The 27,611-nt window shown below is 41.6% G+C and overlaps 1 protein-coding gene across 1 annotated transcript in view; it reads right to left on the minus strand.

Moving 5' to 3' along the window:
• Nucleotides 1-1,524: 1,524 nt before the first annotated feature.
• The window catches only part of HTR3B (5-hydroxytryptamine receptor 3B), a 48,015-nt gene continuing 21,928 nt past the window's right edge, over nucleotides 1,525-27,611 (minus strand). Inside the window, exons 4-10 of the mRNA XM_010597951.3 lie at nucleotides 13,772-13,816; nucleotides 13,340-13,449; nucleotides 12,697-12,866; nucleotides 12,013-12,170; nucleotides 3,293-3,503; nucleotides 2,976-3,158; nucleotides 1,525-2,164 (exon numbers count right to left, since the gene is read on the minus strand). Coding sequence (XP_010596253.3) covers nucleotides 1,929-2,164; nucleotides 2,976-3,158; nucleotides 3,293-3,503; nucleotides 12,013-12,170; nucleotides 12,697-12,866; nucleotides 13,340-13,449; nucleotides 13,772-13,816 — 1,113 coding nt within the window. The 3' untranslated portion in view covers nucleotides 1,525-1,928. The remainder of the gene's footprint in view (nucleotides 2,165-2,975; nucleotides 3,159-3,292; nucleotides 3,504-12,012; nucleotides 12,171-12,696; nucleotides 12,867-13,339; nucleotides 13,450-13,771; nucleotides 13,817-27,611) is intronic.

Below are 27,611 nucleotides of genomic sequence, written 5' to 3' on the forward strand. Positions count from 1 at the left end.
AAGGCAATTTTAGAGCTGAAAAAAGTTTGTAGCAAACAGCTTTGGATTCTTGTGTTCTCTGGCAGCAGTGTTAGGACAGATGACTACCACTCAGCCCCGTGTTTTTCTACCACCAACCCCCTCATGGGCTGCTCTGGGCTGAGGGAGGAGGGATGCAGATGGACCTGGTGTCTGACCTCAGGTAGGTTTTGTCCCTCAGACTTGGGAAAACTAGAAATGTGTCCACCATCAGCAGGGAGTGAGAACGGATTGCTGCAATAACTATTGAAGCTTCACCATGTGCAAAACTGTATGGACCTGGGGTAGCTGAGAGGTTAGCTAGAAAGCAGCATTACCATTCTAGGAATTGTGATGTATTTGGGGAGTCAAATGATACAGACACACATATAAAAGAATCCCGTGGAACACTCGAAGGGAGAAAAATATAAGAATACCTAAGTCTAGAGTTGAGGGATAGAGTCATGGGATAACCAGGTGGAAAAGCTGAATGGAAGAAGGCTGCATTGAGCATGTATCTGAGAGGGACTTGGTCTGCAGATTGGTGAAGCAAAAGAAGAGAATGTCAAATGGAAGTAGAGGCTTATGTAGCAATAAACCCCTTCCTGAGGAGGATGGCAAGCCGGTTGGCTTGGCCAGATTCAAGACTTGGAAATAGGAAACAATGAGAGTGAAGAAAGTTAAATACAAGGGGAAGGAAAGTTGTGGTAGGCTTGAATTCTAATCTTAGGATCCAGGTTATGAGGCCATAGGAAGTGTCATGAGATAGGCTAATCAATACAGATATTCAAGATTACCCTGGCTACTGAAGAGTATGAGCCTGAAGTCGATTTACCCAAGTTCTAGGTGACCAGGGCTCTCCTATTCTGAGCAAGTGACCATGGGCATGGATGGGAAGCTAAGGAAACTTTGGGACAGTAGAGGGTAAATTCCTTGAACCCAAGGGCTATGTTATGCCTATCCTCTAGCTCAACGCCTTACATGTGGTTTATGTTTTCTAAATGCTATGTTAAATTGGGCCTGGAAGCCTTGGCACCTGGATCTCCCCCAAAAATAGTGCCCTGCTGAGGAGGCATGGGAGTGAGATGGAGACGGTGGGCTCAACTGGGATAGTGGGAGCTAGCACAGCACTTCAGAAGGATATAGTGATGGTGGGAATTTTGTATTCTGGTTGGTACACGGTTGACAATGGAAATCAAGTCAAGCGAAGAGGGATCTATAATTACCTTACCTTTGTATTCTCTGTCTTGCCCAACATCATACCTAGGACTCAATCAACACTCAGTACAGGTTTTGTTGAATGAACTGACTCTGACTGAATAAAGAAATGACCAAGATGGGACTGGGAGATGGAGTGATCTTACACTTTTTTAAAAAACTGTTTATGCATACCAATATGCTTATATGTGCCTAGACAGAAGCCTTGGTGGTGCAGTTGTTAAGCTTTTGGCTGCTAACTGAAAGGTTGGCAGCTCGAACCCACCAGCTGCTCTGTGAGACAAGGATGTAGCAGTCTGCTTCCATAAATATTGCAGCCTTGGAAACCATATGGGGCAGTTCTACTCTGTCCTGTACAGTCACATTTTCAGAATTGACTCAACAGCAAAGGGTAACAGGTTTGGTACCTAGACATTTTCTGAAAGGATACAAAAGAAATTGCCTACAGTGGTTACTTTGGGGCATGAACCAGGATAAGGAGGAAAGATTACTTTTCACTGTATACCGTGTAATGTTTATGCATTTTCATCATGAATGCATTACCCCTGGGTCATTCAGTATTTCATTAGGTGGGAGTATCCAGACTGAATGAAAAGAGGCAATGGGGGGTAGAAAGCTTTTTAACCCCCTTTTCTCCAATCTCCCTCCAATCTCCCCACAAAAGAATTCAGCCTTCCCCCAAGTGCCATGACACCACCACCAAATATCAGTCTTCACCAGCTGCTCCACAGTGCCCAGAGGGAGCACAGGGTGATGGTATAGAGCCCGAGCATGATGATGTAGCTTCGAAAGAGCAGTCGGTCGAAGCGGTATAGGAGGGCCAGCCACTCAATTTCCCGTTGATCAGCCTGCTCCTGAGCCTGGACGTAGTCACTTATGGATCGAAGCTGGGACCAGACTTCTTTCAGGGTACCTGACTGGGCCTGGTGCTCTTGACAGATGGGGGACTCTGTGTTATAGAAGAAAACACCCTACATGAGTCAAGGGCTAGCAAGGCCCACCCGGGCTTTCCATTGAAGCTTACGACCTTATCCTTCGATGAAGGCTGTGGGAAAAAGATGGGGGGGGGCAGTGGGTTGGGATTGAGCTAGCGACTCTGTCCCTCCCTGCCAAGAGAAGGCAAGGCTGTGCTGCGGGAAGCTTCAGAGAACATGGCAGAGTTGTATTGTACAATTAGGGTGTAGCTAGGCCAGATCCATCTAGATTTTTTCTTTTTGAGCTGGACCCAGACCCATTTGCCTCCATTGGAGCTTTAGGGGCTGGGTTAAATTCTTATTCTTTTTTTATATTAAGCAACTAGAATGTAAATATATACAAATATCTCTAGATCTATACCTCTATGCCTCTATATCTATCTGTCCATCCATCCATCCATCCATCCATCCATCCATCCATCCATCCATCCATCCATCCATCCATCCATCCGTCTATCTATCTACCTACCTATCTATCCATGCCAGCAATCTGCTATTCTGGAGTCAATGGCTAAATTACTTTGGGTAATTGGTTGTAACTAGAAAATAAAACAAGCTAAGTGTAGTGGAAGGCCTGACCTAGAAGTCAAAATTAAGACTTTCTGGAAAACCAGAGGGTGCAGTCTTCATTCACAGAAGAGGTAATGAAAACGCCAGCAAAGAGGCTAAGGAAGTGTTTCAAATTTTTCACCCACTCCAACCCATGGTCTGGTGCTCCACTCATGGGAGCTGATACTGAGGATGGTAAGGCAAGATGGGGCAGAGACCTCAAGACTCCTCACAAACCTGTTGCCCCTGCAAGCTGAGCCTTGGGATCCATTCTAGTCCCGTCAGCATCGGTGTCCCCTCGAAGGCACAAGAGGGGCCGCTCCTGCCCACTGCATCGCTCATCATGGAGGAATTTGATCAGCAGAATGGACTTAGATAAGCTGAGGACCAAGAAGGCCATGCAGACTGTGAAGAAGATCTCTGAGAGAAGGAACCCAGAGGAGTGGGGTTAGCTAGAATGTCCAAGCTTCTCCCTCCTCCAACTGGAAGTGTAACATCAGACCTTTGACAACAGTAATGGAAGATGGGTATCTGGTGACCCTAAAAGTGCTTACCAATCAGAGGGGTGCTCGCTGCACTCCTGGGCACCTCATCAGACATGTTGACCCTGAAGACAGTATAGCCCACCAGCACACCTGTCTTGAACACAATCCTGGCATGGCAGTTGGGTGGTAGGTAGAAGCTCCCCAGGTCCACAAGCATTAGGAAGATGCTGGGAATCAGCAGGCTTACTACGTAGACCAATGGGCGCCTGCGAATCACCACCTGGTCAGGGACAAGGAATCTATTGAAATGAGGGACCCAGCCGACTGACTAATGTTTGGCTAAACAAATAGTCAATAATGTTCCCTGAAGTCCTCGCATTTCTGCATAATGTGAAAAATCTACATAGTTTACTTAGAAACATGTTTGAGGTTATTTTGTGGTTTAGAAAATGGAAAAAAAAAATTTTTAAGCATTTACATGGAGCTAATAAAAATGTTACTAATAATTATAATAACAATAAAAAAAACAATGTTACTATTTACTCACCACTTGCTGTGTGCCAGGCACTGGAGTCAGTGTTTCAGGGGCTTTATCTTATTCAGTCCTCACAATTCTAAGGGCTGGATATTTATATTTCATTTTATAAACAAGGAAACTGAGGTTTAAAGAGGTTAAATTACTTATCCACTCTCACACACGTGATAAGAAACTGTTTAAAACCAGACCTTACACCAAAATCTTTCTTCTTAAACCACTTATTATGCATCATACTATGCTGTGTATTGGTTTTTCATTATTTCATTAGTTTAGTCTATTTCCCTACTCAGAATGTGAGCTTCTTACCAAAACCAAGCCCGTTGCGACTGAGTCAATTCCGATTCATGGAGACCCTGTAGGGCAGAGTAGAACTGCTCCACAGGGTTTCCAAGGAGCGGCTGATGGATTCGAACTGTTGACCTTTCGGTTAGCAGCTGAGCTCTTAACCACTGCCCAACCAGGGCTCCGTGAGCTCCTTAGCACCTGTGTATCTGTGAGGGTCTGGGCGGAAACAACTGGAACAATTCAACTGGGAAAATTGAGAAGAGTTTAATAAAGAGATTATATACAAGGCGTGGGCATGGGTAGGGGAACCACAAGAAGTAGTGCAGTACCCCAGGGCTTTTAAGGGACTGGGTGAAGGCCTGAACTGGGAGCCAAAATTAGACTTTCTGAAGAGCCAGAGACTGCGGTCTTCAGTCAAAAAAGAGATAAGGAAAAATACAGCACAGAGGCTAAGGGGCTGGGCGACTAGCCTTAGGCCTGAAGTAGCCAAGGGGAAGGCATAGTTACTAGAACCTAAGGAGAGAGAAAGCTGTATGGAGAGGGCTGCCAGGCAGGAGCTGTGGCTTTCTCTCAGGGACACAGCCAGCCTGGCAGTGACTCCACAGGGAGGGGAACGGAGAGATAAATATATATCCACTTGCTCTCTTCACTCTGTCCCATCTCCTGCTATCCTCCCGCCTCCCCCACCCCCCACCATTGGCCAGTGACCAGGGATCCCATCTCTACAGGCCACACAGCTCAGTCTCCAGGGGTGCAGACCAGGGAGAAGGAGGTTTGAGTCGGGGGCCAATTAAAAATATCCAGCTTACCCTGCAGTATGTCTGGGCATATAGTACTGCTGAGTGGGCTTCGTGGCTTGGATTTTGAGTTTCATAAAACTACCTTTATTGTCGTTGCCCTTTTTTATACATAGTTTCTCTGGGATACAATGGGAAAAACTAGGAGAGAAGAAACTAGGGAATGACAGATCTGTTTCCCCCACTAGTCTGTGGACCCCTTAAGCATGAGGGAAGCAAGCTTTTTTTAATCCTCCACAGGGCCAAAAATACCACTTACCTTATGGCGGGTGTTCAAAAAACAAATAAATGTTCCGGGCCCTTAGCTGTAGGATTTGGAAAAAAGTAATATCTAAAATCTCCCATTCCTTTGATTCAACAAATGAATGCTTTCTACACGTCAGATAGTGCTAGGGGCTTTTACATATATGATGTTGTTTATTTAATCCTCAATACAACCTTATTGGTAGGTAATAGCTCCATTTTAGACAGTTTAAAAAATGAAGCTCAGCCCCTTTAAGTGGGTAAGATGAATAGGTGGCAGAACTAGGAGGAGCCCCTACATATGATTCCAAGCCAGATGTTCTTTTCCGCCGCAGCATAGCTACAACTCTTGGCCTGATTGGTCTTCTGAGCTTAGTGCAGGGTTCTTCTCACTCATGCTGCCTCCTGTTCTGGAAGAGAATAAGGTAGATATGGAGCCAAGGCGGAGATTAAGTGCAGAGGCCAAGGTGAGATAGGACAGAGCAGAAGGTGGGGGGGAAGAGCTTGGCTGGGTAAGACCAGATATCTCCTTGCTGATGAGAGCTGGGGCTCCCCAGCCATTGGGTCTGGGAGCATATCCTGACTCAGTAGAGCTTGGCAGGCCAGTGTTGTTTGGTGGATTGTAGTGGCTTGTCTTTCATATTAAACATACTTGGCTGCAAATATCTAAACTAGAGCGACATTCACTGCTTTGCAATAATTTGGTTAAAACATATTTCTACCAAAGTGCAATCAACAAGAAAAACAACAAAAGTAACTGTCATCATCCTGCACCTCGCTAGCTCCTGTCATCGTGACGTGGCTGAGATGACTGTGGTCAGGTGGAGGCAGTAAGAAGGGAGCCAAGTGCTCAAAGTCCACGGGCAGGTTGGTGTTGAAGGCCCAGCCTGGGCTATAGGTGATCTGGCCACATGAGGTGATGGGGGTGGCTAAGCCTGCTATCCCCTGGAAGTTAGAAGCTAGAAGACCCCTTAGAAACTTCATGGTGGGTATTAAAACGAAAGAGAAGAAAAAGTATAAGAATGCCACCCTAAAAAAAGTACAAGTAGGCATGTTGGGTTAAATGGAAAGAGCCCAAACTTGAAGACAAGGGAACCAAGTTCTAGAGCCCCTCAATTTTAAGTGCTTATATCAGCTAGTGGAAACCCTGGTGATGTAGTGGTTAAGTGCTACAGCTGCTTACCCAAGGGTCGGCAGTTCAAATCCACCAGGCGCTCCTTGGAAACTCTACGGGGCAGTTCTACTCTGTCCTATAGGGTCGCTAAGAGTCGGAATCAACTCGATGGCACTGGGTTTTGCTTGGTTTATATCAGCTAGTAGGGTTGCTATGAGTCGGAATCGACTCGATGGCAGTGGGTTTGGGTTTTTTTTTTTTTTTTGGTTTGTATCAGCTAGTTTAAGTGATCCTGGGTAAGGGACTCAACCTCTCCATGCCTCGATTTTCCCTTTTATTGAAAGCGATTTACTTTTGCCTTGACAAGCATCTTGGGTACAATTGAGATTAGTTGTGCTCTTTAAATAAAGATCCTATGTAAATAGCACCTGCTGAGATGATTCCTCTTAGAGGCTGATGTAGAATGTGTTCAGGGAGCCCATGGCCCATGAGGCACGAAGCTAGAAGACTGAATGTAAATCTGGGCCAGAAAAAAAGATGGGCAATGTGGCTCCTTAGGGTCCCTCATCTTAGAGAAAGTGCAGTTTTATCAGAACAAATGTTTCCCAAGGTGCCAGGAGAGAGGTATGGGGAGAGCTAAGGGGTTGGGAGGCAGGGCAGGCTTCACGGGCCTTCGACCTGTGCAGTTGCATAGGACCCTGTACTTAGAAGGACTCTCTGCTTGGTTTAATGCTATGCTGGCACCATTTTGAAATTCTTAATACTTTTTGAACATGGGATCTTGTATTTTCACGTTGAACTAGGCGCCACAAATTATGTAGCTAGTTCTGTCGAGAGAATATTCCTCACCAGATATCAACAGTAGATGGATACAGAGAGGAAAGAAGTGGGTACAAGAACAGACAATTAGCTTCTGCTGTACCTAGAAGAAGGAATTTCCTTTTTCTACATTTGGGTTATAAAATTGTAAAGTGTGCAGCTGAGAACATTAACTGTTTGCACCCCCCAGGGACTAATGTACCTGTGAATTAGACTTAATTCCTCCACAAACCCAGTGCAGCCCGAAGAAACTAATTTTATCACACAGTTTTCAGAATTTTTTTTGTTTTCACAATTTCGTTTGATCCTTATAGCCCTTTATTACCTTGTTCAACAGGCATTAACTGAGCGTTAATTGAACAGAGTATCAGGTGCTATCCTAGATACTAGGGTTAGAACTGTTAACAGGACAGACAGGGTCACTGCCCTTGCCTCCATTTTATGGGATCAGGGACCAGACTAGTGGCTGCATGACCTGCCCTTTAACACACGGGTGGATGGCAAAGAACAGAGCGGAACACACTGCGTTCCCTTTAGTTGTGTGTTAGCATGATATGGGATTCTGGAGAAGGATTGTTTGGATTCATGGTTTCTGGAGTTAAAGTGCCTAGATTCAAATCCAGCCACCACCAGTCACCTGCAACCTCGAGTAAGCTACTCAACTACTCTGTACCTCCATTCATTTGTAAAAATGCCTGTACTTAGAGCACCCACATCATAGGGATTTAAGGGTTATATGTACAAACTCTTAAAATGGTGCCTCACATAAAGTGCTTAATTCATTTTGTGGTTATTGTTATTACGTCTCCCTGGGGAGATTTTGAGGTCCATGATAGATATCAGGAAGCTTGTCTTATTCATCTTTGTGACCTCCGTGTTTAACATTGAGCCTGGCACATGATAAGAGCTCAGAAGATGTGTGTTGAGTTGTATTGGAGTCTGTTAATAATGCTACTTTTAGTTTCAATGGGATGGGAGTGCAGAGTTAGTCCCCTTATTGAGGCCAGTCCTTCCAAAGGCTACCTCCCTGCAGGTCATGCTCGAAGCAGTAATCCCTGCTTTTGCTGAGGGGAAAAGATGTCACCAACGCAGTGAGAAGCTGTCTGCAGCACTGCCCCTACCTAAAGCCCATAGTTTCTAATGGACTAAAGGAGCTGGTGCCTTTAAATTCCACAGAAAGAGAAGAAAAAGCACTTTAGTTTCAGTCTGTGTTCTCCATTAGACACCCTTCAGGTGTTAGCAATATTATGCCACAATTTCATTATCCATTAAAGCCAGGTAATAATAAGTACACAAAGGTATTTGGAGCCTATTGACGTTAATGAAAGAGATCAATCTAATTCGGAATGTGTGTGTGGAGAGCTCCTTGGAGATGGAATAGGACTGAAGGTTAGCCTCTAATTGCCTCCTTGATGGTAGACCCCACCAGTACTCAATTTTGCATGACCGTCTTTATGACATAGTTGGAATTTTGACGCCCAGGCTCACGCTTCATACAGAAGCCCATTTTCCTCCTCTCCCAAACCCCTCCCAACATTCCCAATTTAGAAAGGATGGGAAAGTTGCTGCCAATTAAGTAAGATCCTTGCACCTGAGTGCTTCTTGGATCTTGACTATGGATCTTGGGCTGGATTAGCAGAAGTCCATGATTCCAGGATTATTCGGGTACCCCTAGAAAGATTTCTAGAGCTCTCTCTCTTTTCTCTCCTCTCTCTTCCCTCCCTTTCCCTTCAAGCCCCTTCCCTTCCCTTCCTTTCCCTTCCCTCCCCTCCCCTCCCCTCGCCTCCCATTCCTTTCCCTTCTCTTCCCTTCCCTCCCTCCCCTTCCCTCCCGTTCCTTTCCCTCCCCTCCCCTCCCCTTCCCTTCTCTTCTTCTTCTTTCTCTCTCTCAATCTGGTGGTGCTCAGAATGATCTCTATCAAGTTTATGAGATGCATTCACTGGGTGTCTCAGCAAAGCTGCTCTACCCTGATCTAGAAGGGAAAAGTATGATAGAAGAAGATAGATCAGGTGCCTTTCTTTCCCAGATGCCTCTTCGCATCTTTCTGGGAGTCCCCTGTGGGCACCCCAGGTCCTATCTGAATGAACACTTCAGTCAGCATGAGGATTTTTGTGGTTGAGTTCAGTTTAGTTATCACAGCTGTCCAACATTTTCCATACAAAGTGTTCCTACATTTTATTTCTACCTCCCTCCCACTCCTATCCTCATTCTTTAAAAACAACAACAACAACACTGCCATGCAGAAATCAAATGCTCACCCTGCTGTCTCTGGGAACCAGCACCTCTGATAATGTATTGGAAGAAACCTCGCCTCTCACGGCTGCTGGATCGGGTCCCAGGCTGCATACAGACATCCTAGTATGGAGAATTGTCTGTGCGTGGGGGCCCCCTGTGGAATGCAGCCTGACTCCAAAGCACCAGCCAAGCCCTCGCATAAACAATACGTGTCCTAGAGCAGGCAGATAGGATTGCACATTAGCTGGAGCTAACAGGGCACCCGGAGCATCTGATTTAATGGAAATGGCAACAGTGTACATCAGGCCCAGGGTGACGATGTACTTAGAATAGATCATTGTTCCCCCTGTCTGCTCCACCAATCTCCATTGCCCTGCTGGACAGCCTGGACTGGAACACTAGGGTTGATTAGATTAGGAGGAAGCTGGCCCTTTGCTAGCGGGCCCAATGTTGGCACGGGCCTGGCTCTAAATTTCATGTCAGTGGCCAAGGGCTGTTGAAGGACACCTGAATGCCTCAGTTGCTATTCCAGAGTGAGATGTCTGGTATGGAGTAAGGGAACATAATGAGCCTAACCAAGCTGTACATAGCAGAAATGGGGAGGCATGGAGACTGAGAGAGACAACTGTGATAGTTGCCAAATCTACTCGAAGTCTTTCCAATGTTGCAGAATCCCTTCTGAGTTGGCTCCCTGCCCTACCAAATACAATCTGTGACTCTACTCAGCATTCTGTCCCTACTCTGTTCCAGAAGGCCAGTGTGGAAGCCTGCTGCATAGCCCACCTTAGCCCCCAGGGCAAAAGAACCTAAGGAAAACCTCTAAGAGTACGCAGCCATATCTATCCCCACCTCCAGCAGCCTCAATGTGCACACTGAAAATACATGACAGTGCAGAAAGCAAAGGAACTGGATCATGGCTCCTGAGATCCAGGGAAGCTTTAATCTTTGCTCAGCTCTGTTCATCGTATTTAAAATAGAGATAGTGCACAGAAAACCTCTCACCACTGTCGAGAAGACAAATTAATGCTTGAGGTGAAGGGTGAGATAAAAATAATGGCTACTTGCATGGAGAGAGACAGACGGAGATCTTGAGCGTGTGAGCGCATGTGTGTGTGTGTGTGTGTGTGTGTGTGTGTGTGTGTGTGTGAGAGAGAGAGTTCCTGTTTACCTGCCCCTTCTTTTGCCTTTGTTTGTCTTCTCCGTGCAGTGTAGGTAATGGTGTGTGCAGCGTTCTCCGGAGTGCTTGGTAGGTGGCTATGTTCCACCTTGCACGTGCTGCTCCCTCACATTTCCCATTAATGCTCTCCATTATTTGGGCTGCATTAATAATGTTTGCCGGCTGATATCTTTAAAATTAATGAGGTGTTTACTCTTAGCCAAGAAACTCATTCAAATTAAAAATGCTTTCTTTTTTCCCTCTCTTTCCCTAAGTTAAAAAAAAAGTGGACAAACAGGCCACAATGCAAGCTTTGCTAAAAACCAAGCAAAATTCTAGGCAAGAACCCAAACCTCACCCTTAGCCTAGAAGGTGGGAGTTGTGACTACTTAGTACCCAGCCTTATGCATTAAAAAAAAAACTAGTTTTTTTTTTTTTTTTATTATGCATTACTCAGCTTCAAATCACAACTATGTCTGAGTGGTCCCTGATTTACAAGAGCTTTGCTAAGCTTGGCTGGAAAACTGCATAAAACAAACCCCTTTTAACCAATGGAAGGGCATCTGTGCCCTCGATAATAGTTTATTCCACTCCCCCTTAGATAGAATTATCTACAGTAACCGCAGTGCCTTGGTCTAGTCTAATTTTTTTTTTTCTTATTCAAAGGTTTGATTTCTATAAGAATTCATCTCGTGTGCAACCCTGACCTACCTGCAGTCTCTGTTTTTCAATGGGATCCATCACCTGGTATTAAGGACCCACCATCACCACCACTAGTCAACTTTGTGCAGAAAAGTAGAGCGCACTGCCAAATACTAACGATCTTAGTCTACCCATTGTGTGAATTTACTGGAGACCTTGTGTCAGGATGGTTTGTCAGGAAGGCCAGGGAAAGCAGAAAAACTGCCTCTGGAGTGCAGAGTACCAGGTTGTACTGACATGCACCCCATCATCCTCCAGGCCCCTGCTGGGCACTTTTCCCTGTAAGCAGTGCACTCAAGAACATTCCCAGTGGCGTATCTGAGAAGCATGGGCTCTCATCACGTCCCTTTAGGGCACTTGTTCTCTCTGATTCACAAACCACCAGTGGTCTCTGAGGGTCCCACAGGTGGTTTGTTGGCTAATCCCTCAAGGCTTTCAGGTTAATGCTATAAAAATTTTATGTACTTGCATCTGGAATTACTAATTAACAGTCAAAATGAGACAATAATGTTAATGAGACACTCTTCTCCCCACCTCCTTTTTTTTTTTTTTTTGCTGAGATGTGTGGGTTTTTTGTTTGTTTACCTCAGTAGCAATTAGAAGTAAGGATGTTAGTGCATATTGAGAAGGTTTGAGGATTCCCTCTGTGGTGGGTGGTCTGGGTCTCGCTTTTAGTCCTCTGGGTGTCTGGAAGCCATTGTCTCTCTGTTCGCTTGTGGAGTATCTACAGCTGGAGACCAGATCTGTGACTAAAGTGCTGAAGTACAGGTGGATGTCCAGGGCCGTATGAATCAGCTACACTTGGGCACTAATGAATGTGCATGTGCAACAGAGCAGAGATTCCTCAGCCCAAAGACAGCAGAGAAGCGGGCCGCAGGAAGAGGAAGGGGAAGAACCTACATTAAACTGAATCTGGGCAAAATCTCCAGCGCTGTTCTGTAGGATGTTGTATGTTGAGGGCACAGAAAGAAGTTCCCATTCGCTGTCATTCAAAAATGCCTTTTTGTCATGCTTAATGTCTTCTCTGCTCCTCAGGAAGGCCAAGTCTATGTCTTCCACTGGAAACAACAGAAACAATTGACTTCCATGTAGAGAAAGGCTCCAACATCCACCCACTTTTACAGCTCACCAATATGAACCCTTCCTTTAACTCCTGCCCCACATGCAGTCTTACTTGGATTGGGTTCAATATAACCTTTTGGAATGGAGGTAGAGACAGGGAAAAGAATCTTTCTAGCCATGACCAAAAAAACAAAAACCTCTGAGTTTAGGGCTTGGATTCAACTATCCATAAAATGTTGGAATTGGTCCTGTGACTTCTGTAACATTCTCAACGGCAGTGGAAGCTTAATGTATTCCCAAATCAGCAGCAGTAATTGGCTATATATCTGTGTGCAATATTCTACTAGGTCTGATTTATGGCAGGAACCGAATAGCTGCAACAAGGGTTTAAATTTTTTAAAAAGTCAATTATGGGCAAGAATAAAATAGACCTGATGGATGACATAATATAATTTCACCTATGTGCACCCACCCTGCATAGGTGTGTTTTCCAATTAGTGGCCTGCATCTCCCATGCTTTACCTGTGTGCAGAATGCTATTGAAGGTTAGACTGCAATTCTGGATATCAAATGGGAAAGCATATGTCTCTAAGCTGCATGCGGACACCACCTGGATGGGCTTAGTATTCCTAACGGTCCCAGATGAGTTCACATAAACATAAGGAAGGTCAGGCGATCTTTCAATGTCCACACTACATGAAAAATAAGAAACTTATTACAGACGGGGCTTCGGTCATTTCAAAACATAAATAGAACTGACTATGAGATGGTAGTGACCATGACACCTAGGACTAATCTAACACTCCAAGGACAATCTCATTTCCCATTAGACGATTAGCCATGGCAAAGCTTGGCTCAGCAGTGACAGCAAGCTTGCTCACTTGCTCTTGTTATAACACAGATATAATCCATGAGTAACCTCATACATTAGTAATCAAATCTATATCTCAAATGATGTTGACTCATGGTATTCCACCCCTAAACATTCCCCCAAAATATGCTCCTTTTATGGTTTAGAAACAAAAGCTTATTTCAGAAACAAGTTCAGAAATTAAAAAAAAAATAGCAACGCTGACTATAAGTAGACAGCAATTGGTGACTTGAATATTCCAAGCACTCTAAGCAGTGTAAACAAACCCCACAGAAACACACCCAGCACACTTACAATTCATTAATGATGATATCAGGGGCCCAGATGGCACTTAGAGGTAGGGAGATCTCTCTAATATCATCAAACATGCTGGTGTTCCAGTATAAAAACTCATCGTCCCAAACCTGTCAGGAGCAACCAAAAAGGAAGGGTATCATAATGGGGCAATGTCAACCTCACCAAAGAACTGAGAAGAAATTTGGGTTAACAACCCACTTGATCAGCACCTTGGTACTACAGTAGCCAAGGGAGAGGACTTTTCATCCATTTCCTAAAGATGGTAGCCCCAACCAGAAACCATGGTCAACACATTACAATAAATTATTAGAATCCATGTAAATGTGTGGAGCTACAAACATATAAATGATATCTGTTCCTTGGAATAATACATTTTTGACTGATTCAGATCAGGAGTCCAGCATGTACAAAGGAAGCACAATTACTTACCTCTCGGTACCATATGCTTGTCTTTAATTTTTGATTCTGTGCATCCTGCAAATCAAAAAAGAAAATTCACACCAAATCTTAGAATGTCAGTAAATCGAAGGTCAGTTCAACAGTATGACAATTCAGGGGAAGAAAATCAAATCTGCCCAAATAATCCTGATTCTAAAATCGTTACCTTAATTCTTCCTGGGTAGTCTCAGTTCTTATTTATTATTCACACCTGTCACCATGAACTTTATTATCTATGACAAAATGGCACTTTGACTGCACTTGACATTTGGAACGATTTGCTAGTCTCTTACCATTCCAATTAGTTACTCTGCCATTAATCACACTAAAAAATGGTGTGTAGTCTTAGCCAATTCTGGGTTAAAAAGATGACACCATACTTTTATTTGTAACCAAGATATTATTTATAATCTTTTAATGAGTGTTATCCCAACTGCCGTTGGCAGCCATTCCTGTTAAGTCACCCTATGCTTGCATTTCTCTGCTTATCAAATAGACTGAATGAGCTTAATGCAAATGAGGTCTATTTTTGATGATATGATAGATGCACTTTCCCATGTCTGTAATAAGTCAATGATTTTTTTTTTAAAGGCCTCAAAGCAACAACCAAAACAAAAAACTTCCTTACAAATTCTTTTCATGTTGAATCTAGTGAAGGCCATTCTAAACTGCCATGTTCTTAGGGATTAACAGAAAAGGGATGCCTCACACCATATACAGATGTTAACTCAAAATAGATCGTAAACCTAAATGTAAGAGCTAAAACTATAATAGAAGAAAACAGAGGAGTAACTCTTTATGACTTTGAATTATGTAATGGTTTCTCAGATATGACAACAAAACCATGAGTAACAAAGAACAAAGTATATGGGACTTAATCAAAATTAAGAACTTAATGTGTTTCAAAAGACACCGTCAAGAAACTGAAAAGACAACCCACAGAATGGGAGAAAATATTTTCAAATCATGTATCTGAGAAGAGCCGTGTATCCAGAATATATAAAGAATGCTTACAACTCAACAATAAAAAGACAAATTAGCCAGCTAAAGGATTTGAATAGACATGTTTCCAAAGGTATACAAATGACCAGTAAATACATGAAAACATACCCAACATCATTAGTCATTAGGGAAATGAAACGCAAAGCTACAATAAGATATCACTTCATCCCCACTGTGATGGCTAAAATAAAAAAGACAGAAAATGACAAGTGTTGGCAAGTATGTAGAGAAATTGGAATCCTCACACATTGCTGCACAAAATGGTGTAGCCACTTTGGAAGAGTCTGATTATCTCCTCAAAATGTTAAACATGGAGTTATCATATGACCCAGCAATTCTGCTCCTAAGCATATACTCAAGAGAGATGAAAAGACATGCCCACACAAAAACTTATATAGGACTGTCCATAGCAGCATTATACACAATAGCCAAAAAGCAGAAACAACTCAACTGTCCAACAACTGATGAAAGGATAAACATCATGTGGTGTATTCATATAATGGAATATTATTAGCAATAAAAAGTAATAAAACAAGCCTTGAAAACATTATGCTAAGTAAAGACAGTGAGTCACAAAATGCCACATATTGTATGATTCCATATATATGAAATGTCCAGAATAGTTAAATCCATAAAAATAGAAAATATATTATTGGTTTTTAGGACTGGGGAGGGAAAGAAAAGAGGGGATGGGACTGACTGCTAATGAGTATGGGGTTCCTTTTGCGAGTGATGAAAATGCTCTAAAATTAGATAGTGGTGATGGTTCCATAAATGTGAATATACTAAAAACCACCAAAATGTGTAGTTTAAATGGGTGAATTTTGTGGTTGAATTATATCTCCCTGGAGTGACTATTTTAAAAATGCACTAATAAAGAAAAACAAAACCATCTTTGAAGACATTTCTAGGGAATTTATAAGTAAGAAGGCTGATAAAAACTATTTAAAAAATCTCCTTGAAATCATATTCTTCACTCCTTTTTGCGGATAATTCATCACTGAAAACTGCATCCTTAGAAGAGAGTAAGAGGAATGGAAAATTCAAGATAAAGAAAAGTGAAATTAAATCTGTACATCTCCTCTGCCTAATTTAGGTTCAAAGCTCAAGAGCCATTTAGATAACCTTTGTATTTCTGTAACATCTAGTATAATACTAAATCTCCTTGGAGTGTTGATGACGTGAAAGCAAACAACTCTTTTCTTCCCCAAAACTGGGTTTGTTTCTTTTGTATTTGTGGGGAACCTTCACTGATTGCAACTAAGACTTGAACTAAGCGTTTTTGGGCTTTAGTGGGTGAGACATGCCATATTTCATGATCTCTCAGCTGGTAAAATTTGCAAGGAAGTGCTGTCACCTAATCTTGAGTTCTCAATAGAGGTCTTTTATTGCAACTGCCGGACCCCTGTGGAGCTGATCTTGGCTGGGAGTCCTGTCCCCAGCTCCTACAAGCTGTTCCTTGAGGGAAATTCTTGTGAGTGCAATCTTTTCACTTAGTGTATCACTTTGAAACCTGTCTTTCCCAAGTATCAACTTTAAGTCCATAAAAATCTGTAGAATAAATTCACACAGACCAGCCTTTGTGAAGCCAGTAAAAGTAGGGTGACTCCATATCTGCTCATACTCCCTTTTCTTTCTCCAGGTAGCTGAACATGCTTAAACACACACACACATACCCATTGCCCTCAGTCTTTTAATATCCAGCCACATTAAAAATACATACTCTTTGTGCACAGGGTCAAGCTACCACTCTGAAGGATCCAGGTTTGGCAGGGGAAGAGAGGCACCATTGATGACGCAGTCCTCATGAATGGAGGGCCAGGAGCTGTGCTGTACACAGACTACACATACGTACACGGTGGCTCGGCACAGCGGCATCATTTGAAAGAGAAACAACGATAAGCCTTTTAGGTTAAAGTTTCCCCTTCTTCCAATTAGAAAAGCAAACTGCTACTGACTAAGCATGTTTACAGGGTCACTATGAGTCAAAAGCGACTTGAGGGCAAAGGGTTCGTGCATGTGTGTGTGTGTGTGTGTGTGTGTGTATAAACATGTTCAGCTACCTGGAGAAAGAAAAGGGAGTATGAGCAGATATGGAGTCACCCTACTTTTACTGGCTTCACAAAGGCTGGTCTGTGTGAATTTATTCTACAGATTTTTATGGACTTAAAGTTGATACTTGGGAAAGACAGGTTTCAAAGTGATACACTAAGTGAAAAGATTGCATTCACAAGAATTTCCCTCAAGGAACAGCTTGTAGGAGCTGGGGACAGGACTCCCAGCCAAGATCAGCTCCACAGGGGTCCGGCAGTTGCAATAAAAGACCTCTATTGAGAACTCAAGATTAGGTGACAGCACTTCCTTGCAAATTTTACCAGCTGAGAGATCATGAAATATGGCATGTCTCACCCACTAAAGCCCAAAAATGCTTAGTTCAAGTCTTAGTTGCAATCAGTGAGGGTTCCCCACAAATACAAAAGAAACAAACCCAAAACGCAGTTTATATTACTGGAAAATACAGCTGGTAAGTACCAGGCGCTCCTTGGAAACTCTACAGGGCAGTTCTAGTCTGTCCTATAGGGTCGCGATGAGTCGGAATCAGCCCGATGGCACTGGGTTTTTTATTGGGTAAGTACTCTTTCACAAGAAATATACTTCTCACATCTATTAAATGTACAGTTTCTTTACCACTATCTTCCTAAACTGTGAGTGTATCTCAGTGACTCAGTCCTGTGGCTGGGGAGAGGGTTTTTTTTTTTCAATAATTTTTATTGTGCTTTAAGTGAATAAAAATACAAATCAAGTCAGTCTCTCACAGAAAAACCCATATACACCTCACTACACACTCCCAATTACCCTCCCCCTAAGGAGACAGCCTGCTCTCTCCCTCCACTCTCTCTTTTTGTGTCCATTTCGCCAGCTTCTAACACCCTCCACCCTCTCATCTCCCCTCTAGGCAGGTAATGCCAACATAGTCTCAAGTGTCCGCCTGATCCAAGAAGCTCACTCCTCACCAGCATCCCTCTCCAACCCATTGTCCAGTCCAATCCACATCTGAGGAGTTGGCTTGGGGAATGGTTCCTGTCCTGGGCCAACAGAAGGTCTGGGGGCCATGGCCACTGGGGTCCTTCTAGTCTCAGTCAGACCATTAAGTCTGGTCTTATGAGAATTTGGGGTCTGCATCCCACTGCTCTCCTGCTCCCTCAGGGGTTCTCTGTTGTGTTCCCTATCAGGGCAGTCATCAGTTGTAGCTGGGCACCATCTAGTTTCTCTGGTCTCAGGATGATGTAGTCTCTGGTTTATGTGGCCCTTTCTGTCTCTTGAGCTCGTAATCGCCTTGTGTCCTTGGTGGGTTGAGACCAATTGATGTGTCTTAGATGGCTTCTTGCTAGCATTTAAGACCCCAGACGCCACTCTTCAAAGTGGGGTGCAGAATGTTTTCTTAATAGATTTTATTATGCCAATTGACTTCAATGTCCCCTGAAACCATGGTCCCTAGACCCCTACCCCTGCTACTCTGGCCTTCGAAGCATTCAGTTTATCCTGGAAACTTCTTTGCTTTTGATTTAGTCCAATTGTGCTGACCTTGGGGAGAGGGTTTTTATGCTTTAACCTTTCATTTTAACTATCACTGTATCCAGTTTATTCTTATTAAGTGCCATGATGATGCCTCAGCTAGTTTTTCTCTTCCTGCCCAGTGCTCTGCCAGATTACACGTAACAATAATGTTAAGATTTTTTTCTCTAACATTTTATGAGGGTGGCTGGGAGGATTCATCATTCAGCCCTACAGAACACAACATCAAAAAGGAGTTTGAGGCTAAAACTAGTCTTTTGTGTCAAAGGAAACAAGTTTCTCAATGCCAGCTGGTAAACATAATTGGTTCTCTGGTGGCATTATTCACAGCTTTTCGCTCTGTGTATCTCTTTTTTCTTTTTCTTTTTTTCAGATACCTTACATCTTGCTTGTTAAAAGCGAAAGATATTTCAGAGAATTGGAATTCATTAGTCTTCCTAACAGAGGGAGTTTATTTAGATCTAAATTGGTGGTTAGCAAATATACAGATAATTCCCCCACATTCTTTTTTATCTTTCCCAGTTCCAGAGACTATAGAAACAGATGCCTCAACGTCTGGCTGAGAGGCTCTAGTCAATGGACTGGAATACAAAGGTATCTGGGATTCGGAATTGACAAAACTCAGTAGAAACAAATTGAAACTCCTCACTGTTGAGTAGATTATCTCTATAATCAGATTTCCCTAAGGTACTCATAATACCCAGAAATTCTAAGGCAAGACTGTAGTCTTTTATATAAACAAAACAGGAGGCAAAACATTACCATGAAAGTGAGGTGCAGTCATGAGAGCTGGGCTGAAAGCCCTTCATTCCAAACAAAAGTTGCCAGGCAGTTCAGCAGTTGGAAGATGCAACCAACAAGTTATGTATTCACATTGGGAGTGGCCTGACATGAGCAGAATCTTGAGCAATTTTACTGAGTGCTTCGAAACTGTCCCTACCTCTGAAACTAACTTTCAGGGTCCACCTAAATGTAATAGGCTTAGCCCCCCTAAATGTAATAGAGATATTCTCAAAGCATATTCCGAGTAGCCAAGTCATTCATAATGACAATCTCAAAATTGGTACTTCCATATTTTAATTAATCGGTTAATTTGGCAAGTCTCTATCCAGTATCTCTGAAGTGAGATACATTGTGCTGCTTATTGTGGAAAATACAAAGAAGATACCCTTCCCTCAATAATTATAATAAATCAGATTATGCATTTTAATTGTATGACTATGTGTGTTAAGCAATATGCAGACTGCAGTGCTCTATATTTTTGCAACAATAAAAAAGAGGAATAGACAGACTGTTAAGTGAATTTAGAGGAAGGAGTCATTATTGTCAGCTTGGGGGATGAGAAAATTTCTTTTCGGAGCTGAAATGTGAAGGACTACAATATTTTGCAGGTGGAGAATGAAGAGGAAGACCTTCAGTGGAATAAATAGAAAGTGAATGGTCTAGAAGCAGGAAACAAGGGGTTCAGGTTGACTGTAGAATTGAGTACATTTATCTTAGAAGATAAGATAAAGACAGTAGATAGAGATTTAAATTAAAAAAAAAAACTAGAGAGATGGAATATAAGAATTTTCCAGATTTCTGAAGGAAAGTTTGTCATACTCAACAATATGAAAGGTCTAATATATTCTTGTAAAAAATGAGTATATCTAAGGTTACCATCCTTGAAAAAATAATGGTGTTTCCCTTACCCACTGTAAGGAATGTGATTTTATTTTCGTTTATTGAGATAGAGATAAAAATTTTCCGTTTGAGATAGAAAATGATCCTGGTGAGGAGTGAACTTCTTAGACCAAGTGGACACATGAGACTATGTGGGCAGCTTCTGTCTGGAGGGGAGATGAGAAGGCAGGGGGGAACAGAAGCTGGGTGAATAGACATGGAAACAGAAGGTGGTGAGAAGGAGTGGGCTGTCTCATTAAGGGGAGAGCAACTAGGAATATATAGCAAGGCGTATATAAATATTTGTATGAGAACCTGACTTGATTTGTAAACTTTCACTTAAAGCACAATAAAATAAAATAAAATAATTTTTTTTTAATTTCTGTTAGACACAATTGTTCTACAGGAAAAAACTAATATCAAGACTACTCTTTTTCTGTGTTTATCCCCAGAAAATCCCCAGAGTTGTCTCTAAATGAAAGCCTGAGTAATTCTACTATATCTTTAAAAAAAATTTTTTTTTATTGTGTTTTAGGTGAAAGTTTATGCAGCATGTTAGTTTCCCATTCAGCAATTTATACACAATTTGTTCTGTAACATTGGTTGTTATCCCTGCAATGTGTCAGCACTCTCCCCATTTCCACCCTGCCTTCCTGTTTCGGTCCCTCCAGTTTCCTTGCCACTCCTTGCCTTCTTATCTTTGCTTTTGGTCAAATGGTGCCCGTTTGGTCTTGTATAGTTGATTGTTCTGAGGAGAACATTCCTTATCGGTGTTATTGTTCATTTTATAGGCCAAACTGTTATTTGCTAAAAGGTGACCTCTGGGATTGGCTTCAGTTTCAGGTTAAAAGAATGTCTTAGGGAGATGATCTTGGAGGTTCCTCCAGTCTCTGTTAGTCCAGTAAGCCTGGTGTTTTGTTTTGTTTTTTTTTATGAATTTGAGTTTTGGTCTACATTTTTCTCCCATTCTAACCAAGTTCTTCTATCGTGTCCCTGGTCAGAGTAGTCATCACCTATTTTTTCTGGTCTCAGGCTAAAGGAGGCTGTGGCTTATAAGGGCCATTAGTTCTATGGACTAATTGCTTCCTTGAATCTTTGGTTTCCTTCACTCTCCTTTGCTCCAGACAGGAAGAGACCAATAATTGTATCTTAAGTAGCCACTTTCAAGCTTTGAAGACCCCAGAAGCTACTCACCAAACTAGAATGTAGAACATTATCTTTATGAACTATGTTATGCCAATTGACCTAGATGTTCCCCTAGACTATGGTCCTTAGTCTTCAAGCCCAGCAACTGAGCGCCATGAGGTGTTTGAACATGTCTAAGAAATTTCCATAACTGCGCCCTCTATGTGCTCTATTATATATATATATGAATACATATGCAGCACATACAAATAGGTATATGAAAATGTCCACAACTATACCTATACGTGCACTCGCATGTGTGCCCATACGCCCTCCCACACCTACATAGCATACATATATACCTATGTAATCACACACAAATATTTGTTTGCTATTACTGTTGCAGAACTGTGTATGTTATAGTGTACCTCTCAGTGTCTCCATTTACCTTTGTGGTGTTATGCTGACCTCTGCCATATTGTGTGTTGCTTTTTCCTTCACCAGAATTAACACTTGTCTACTATCTATAAGTGATTCTCCTCCCTCCCTTGCCCTCCCATTTCTGATAGCCATCAAAGAATGTTGCTTTCTGTGTATAAACCTATTCTTGACTTTTTATAAGTGATATCATGTAATATTTGTCCTTTCGTGATTGATTTATTTCACTCAGCATAATGTCTTCCAGATTCATCATGCTATAAGATGTATAAGATGTATTGCAGACTCATCATTATTCTTTATTGTTGCATAGAATTCCGCTGTACACATGTACCACATTTTGTTTATCCATTCATCCCTTGATGGACACTTGGGTTTTTTCCATCTTTTTGCTATTGTGAATAATGCTGTAATGAACATGGGTGTGCATGTGTCTATTCATGTCATTGCTTTTATTTCTCTAGGATATATACCTAGGAGTGGCATTGCTGGATCATACAGTATTACTATTTCTAGATTTTGAGGAAGTGCCATATCATTTTCCATGGTGATTGTACCATTTTACAATCCCACCAGTACTGTATGAGAATTCCAATCTCTCCACAACCTTGCCAGCATTTGCTGTTTTCTGGGTTTTTTTTTTTTTTTTCTTTTTATGATCAGTGCCATTTTTGCAGGGGTAAGATGGTATCTCCTTGTACTTTTGATTTGCATCTCTCTGTGGAGTGGTTAAGAACTGAGCTGTTAACAAAAATGTCAGCAGTTTGAACTCACCAACTGCTCGTTTAAAGCCCTATGGGGCAGCTCTACTCTGTCCTATAGGGTCACTATGAGTTGGAATCGGCTTGAGGGCAACAGGTTTAGTTTCTGGTTTTTAACGGCTAATGATTGTGACACTCATTTTATGTGTTTGTGAGCTGCCTGAATGTCTTCTTTACGAAGCATCTGTTCATGTCCTTTGCCCATTTTTTGATTGGATTGTTTGTCTTCTTGTTGTCGAAGTGTTCTATAAATTTTAGAGATTAGACCCTTGTCACATACGCCGTTGCCAAAAATTTTTTCCTGGTCTGTAGGTTCGCTTTTTACTCTTTTGGTAAAGTCTTTTGATAAGCACAAATGTTTAATTTTTAGGAGGTACCAGCTGTCTAGTTTATGTTCTGTTGTTTGTGCATCTTTAGTTATGTTTAATAGTGTATTTATGCAATAGATTAAGACCCCTAGCTTTGTCACTATGTTATTGTCCAGGAACTTTATAGTTTCAGATTTAACATTTAGGTCTTTGATCCATTTTGAATTAGTTTTTGTGTATAGTGTGAGGTATGGATCCTGTTTCATTTTTCTGCAAATAGATGCCCAGTTTTGACAGCACCATTTGTTGAAGAGATTATCTCTTCCCAGTTCAATGGACTTCAGTGCTTTGTTGAAGATCAGCTGTTCATAGCTGGACAGATTCTGGGTTCTCAATTCTGTTCCATTGGTCTATGTGTCTGTCATTGTACCAGTATCTACTTCATCTTAATCAATATGAAATTAGAAAGCAGAAGAATGAGAAGGAACACAGAAAGTAGTCTTATCTCTTACTCAAGGCTGATTATACCTCTGCCCTGTGGTTTCACATGACATGAAGCAATTCATGTGTCTTTATTCAAATCATCTTCCCATTGGACAATGTCTACTGAACAATATAGTCATAATACAGTTATAATAACCCAATGACAACTACATGGCAAGAAATAGTATCTCTCCTAGCCAAGTGAAGAACCAGTCCCAAGAAATTAAAAAAAAAAAAAAAAGTCTCCAAAATTCTAGTTCAATATTCAATTAGAAAAGAGATTCGAAGGAGTTTTCTATTGGAATTTTGTGCATGACTAGGCTTTTTGGGGCAGGGTGGGTATTTCCTGACATTTAGCAATATTTTCTAGGATCTTAGGTCTACTGTTTTTACTAGTAAATCAAAAAAACAGACCCATTGCCATCAAGTTAATTCTGACTCCTAGTGACCACATGGGTTAGAGTAGAACTGCCCCATAGGGTTTCTAGGATGGTGATCTTTATGGTCAGATGGATCGTGGCTAAATGTGGAGAATACGGGAAAGATGTTTACCTGTGTCTTATTGACTGTGCAAAGGCATTCGACTGTGTGGATCATAACAACTTATGGATAATATTGGAAAGAGTGGGAATTCCAAAACACTTAATTGTGCTCATGAGAAACTTGTACTTAGACCAAGAGGCAGTCATTCAAACAGAACAAGGGAATACTGTGTGGTTTAAAGTCGGGAAAGGTGTGCGTCAGGGTTGTATCCTTTCACCATACTTATTCAATCTGTATGCTGAGCAAATAACCCGAGAAGCTGGACTATATGAAGAACCGGGCATCAGGATTGGAGGAAGACTCATTAATGACATGCAGATAACACAACCTTGCTTGCTGAAAGTGAAGAGGACATTGAAGCATTTACTGTGAAGATCAAAGACTGCAGCCTTCAGTATAGACTACACCTCAACAGGAAGAAAACAAAAATCCTCACACCTGGACCGATTGGCAACATCATGATAAACGGAAAAAAGATGGAAGTTGTCAAGGATTTCATTTTACTTGGCTGCAAGAGATCTCTTTAAAGCGTTAAAAAGCAAAGGTGTCACTTGGAGGACCAAGAAGCGCCTGACCAAGCCATGGTGTTTTCAATCGCCTCATATGCAGGCAAAAGCCAGACAATGAATAAGGAAGACTGAAGAAGAATTGATGCTTTTGAATTATGGCGTTGGCAAAGAACGCTGAATATACCACGAACTGCCAGAAAAACAAACAAATCTGTCTTGGAAGAAGTACAGGCAGAATGCTCCTTTGAAGCAAAGACAGTAAGACTTTATCTCACATACTTTGAACGTATTATCAGGAGGGACCATTCCCTGGAGAAGAACATCACGCTTAGTAAACAGAAGGTCAGCGAAACAGAGGAAGACCCTCAACAACATGAACTGACACAATGGCTGCAAAAACGGGCTCAAACATAGCGATGATTGTGAGGACGGCGCAGAACTGGGCAGTGTTTCCTTCTGTTGTGCATAAGGTTGCTATGAGTCAGATTTGATTCAACAACATGTAACAACAACAACAACAACAACAACAACAACCTTTATGGAAACAGACTGTCACATCTTTCTCCAGCAGAGATGCTAGGTGAGTTTGACCTTTTGGTTCACAGCTGAGCACTTAACCAGTGTGCCACCAGGGTTTCTTTTTTACTAGTATGAGTGGGAAAATAAAGCTGAGAAAAGTACAATTGGTTGCTAAAATACCATTGTTTACTAGGAAACGATTAGGGGTTTATTTGAAATTGCACTAAAATAACTTGAATCAGGCAAAAAATAATAATAATTGAAACCTGTTATAACATATCGATTATACTCTTGTTTCAAGTTTATTTTTTCACCAATCTTAGAGCCTAATTTTATGTAAAAAAATCCAAGATTTTATGATTCATAGCATTAAGATCTTAACATAGAAAAACATCTCCATTAAAACAAAGAAGAACCATTAAATTCTTCTCACAAAGTAAATTAAAATAATAACATTGCATTATGAAGTATATCAGGCACATAAATGTAAAACTGAAGACAAAAGGAACACAAAAAGCGGGGGAGAATGTAAACGGAATTTGCTGCTATGAGGTTTGTAGCTCGGTAGTAGAACTCTTGCCTCCCAACCAGAGACCTGTGTTCCATTTCCAGCGCAGCTCATGGCAGCCGCCCTCCGCCGTCAGTGGGGGCTTGCGTGTCGCTGTGATGCTGAGTAGGTTTTAGCAGAGCTTCCAGACTAAAACGAACTAAGAAGGCCTGGCAATCTACCTCTGAAAATCAGTCAGTGAAAGCCCTACGGGTCCCGACGGTCTGACCTCCAATCAATCACGGGGCTGGGGAAGAACATTCCATTGTGCGTGGTGTCACCACGAGTTGTGGGCCGACTTGACGGCAGCTGACAACAACAAAGGTTTGTACATTTCACACGAAGTGTCATAATATTAAGTCTTAAGCACATTGAATAAGTTAATGATGAATATGGCAATCCCTAAAGCAGCCTGCAGAAAATAACTTAAAGGGCAGCTACACAGTCAATCAATCCCGCTGCAGCGCGTCGGTTCCGACTCACAGTGACCCTACAGGACAGCGGAGAACTGCCCCAGAGGGTTCCCAAGGAGCGCCAGTGGATTTGAACTGCTGACCTTTTGGTTAGCACCCAAGCTTTTAACCACTGCGCCACCAGGGCTCCAAACAGTCAATAGAGGAACTAAAATGAACTATTAAAAGGTATTTAATTAACCTAAAATAAAGCAGGATAAGAGGAACAGAAGGAAAAAGAGATGAGACAGCTAGAAAACAAGTTATCAAGATGGTATTGGTAAGTGGACTAAACTCTTCAATTAAAATGCATGGATTGTAGACTACTTAATAAAGCAAGTCCCTAGAATACCACTCAGCAATAAAAAGGAACAAACTATTGATACGCAAAACAATGTAGATGAATTTTAAGAGAATTATGCTGAATGAAAAAAGCCATCTCAAAGGTTACATGCTAGATGATTCCATTTATATAATAATCTTGAAATAGCAGTTATAAAGCTGGAGATGAGATTAGTGGTTGCCAGGGATTAGAAGTTAGGGAGGAGAAGAAGTTGTAGCTAGAAAAGAGTGGCACCATTGAGCCCTATAGTGATGGTACAGTTCTGTATCTTGATTGTGTAGACAGTTAAATAAAGTTACATATGTGATAAAATTACATACAACTACACACACACAAGTGTATGTAAAACTGGAGATATCTAAATAAGCCCTGGGGATCATATCCATGTCAATTTTCTAATACTGATATCCTACTGTAGTTACATAAGATGCTAACATTGGGGGAGGCTGGGCAAAGGATGCATAGGACCTCCCTGTATATTTCTTTGCAACCTCCTGCAAATTTATGATTGCTTTAAAATAAAAAGTGGAAGAAAAAAAAGCAAGCTCCAGCTACATGCTGCCTAAAATAAATGGCTTCAAGTACAATGCCACAAGTAGATTGAAAATAAACAGATGGGAAAGATATACTATCAAAAAATAATCCTAAGAAAAACTTCAAGAAAAGAATATCACCAGAGATGAAGAGTGACGTTTCATAATGATGAAAGGACACATTCATCAAGAAAACATACAATCCTACACGTGTATGCAGCTACTACCAGAGCTGTAAAATAAAAATATATGAAGCAAAAATTGACAGAACCAAAGAGAGAAATGGACAAATCACAATCATAGTTGGAGATTTTAATACGTTTCTCTATGAAATCAATAGAACAACTAAACAAGAAAGTACAAAAAGATTATTGAAAATTTTAGCAACATTATCAATCACATTTATCCAACTGATATTTAAAGAATTTTGTTTGATACCCTTCTAAGGGAGACCTGGCGGCACAGTGGTTAAGCACTCAGCTGCTAACCAAAAAGTTGGTGATTTGAACCCATCAGCCACTCAGTAGGAGACAGATGTAGCAGTCTGCTTCCGTAGAGATTATAGCTTTGGAAACCCCTATGGGGCAGTTCTACTCTGCCATATAGGGCCGATATGAATGGAATCGACTGGATGGTGGTGGGTTTAGTTTTCTTTCTTTATTTTGGTTATAATCTTCCATTTAACATTGTACTGGTGGGCCTAGCAGCACAGTAAGGCAAGACAAGGAAATAAAATGTGTAAGATTGAAAAGAAAGAAGCAAAACTGTCTTTACCACAGACAAAATGACCTTCTACGTAGAAAACCTGAGAGAATATATAAAAAAGCCCCTAAAACTAAATGAGATAGCTAGCTGGGTCACAGGATCCGAGGCCAGTATATACAAATCAATTGTATTTTTGTATGCTAGCAACAAAAAACTGGAAATTAAAACTTAAAACACCATTTACATTAGCATCAAAAAATATGATATGCCTAGGGGGCAAATTTAACCAAATAAGTGTAAAATATTGAAAACTGTGAAACATTAC

The sequence above is a fragment of the Loxodonta africana genome, chromosome 15 (assembly GCF_030014295.1).
Source record: "Loxodonta africana isolate mLoxAfr1 chromosome 15, mLoxAfr1.hap2, whole genome shotgun sequence".
Classification (NCBI taxonomy): domain Eukaryota; kingdom Metazoa; phylum Chordata; class Mammalia; order Proboscidea; family Elephantidae; genus Loxodonta; species Loxodonta africana.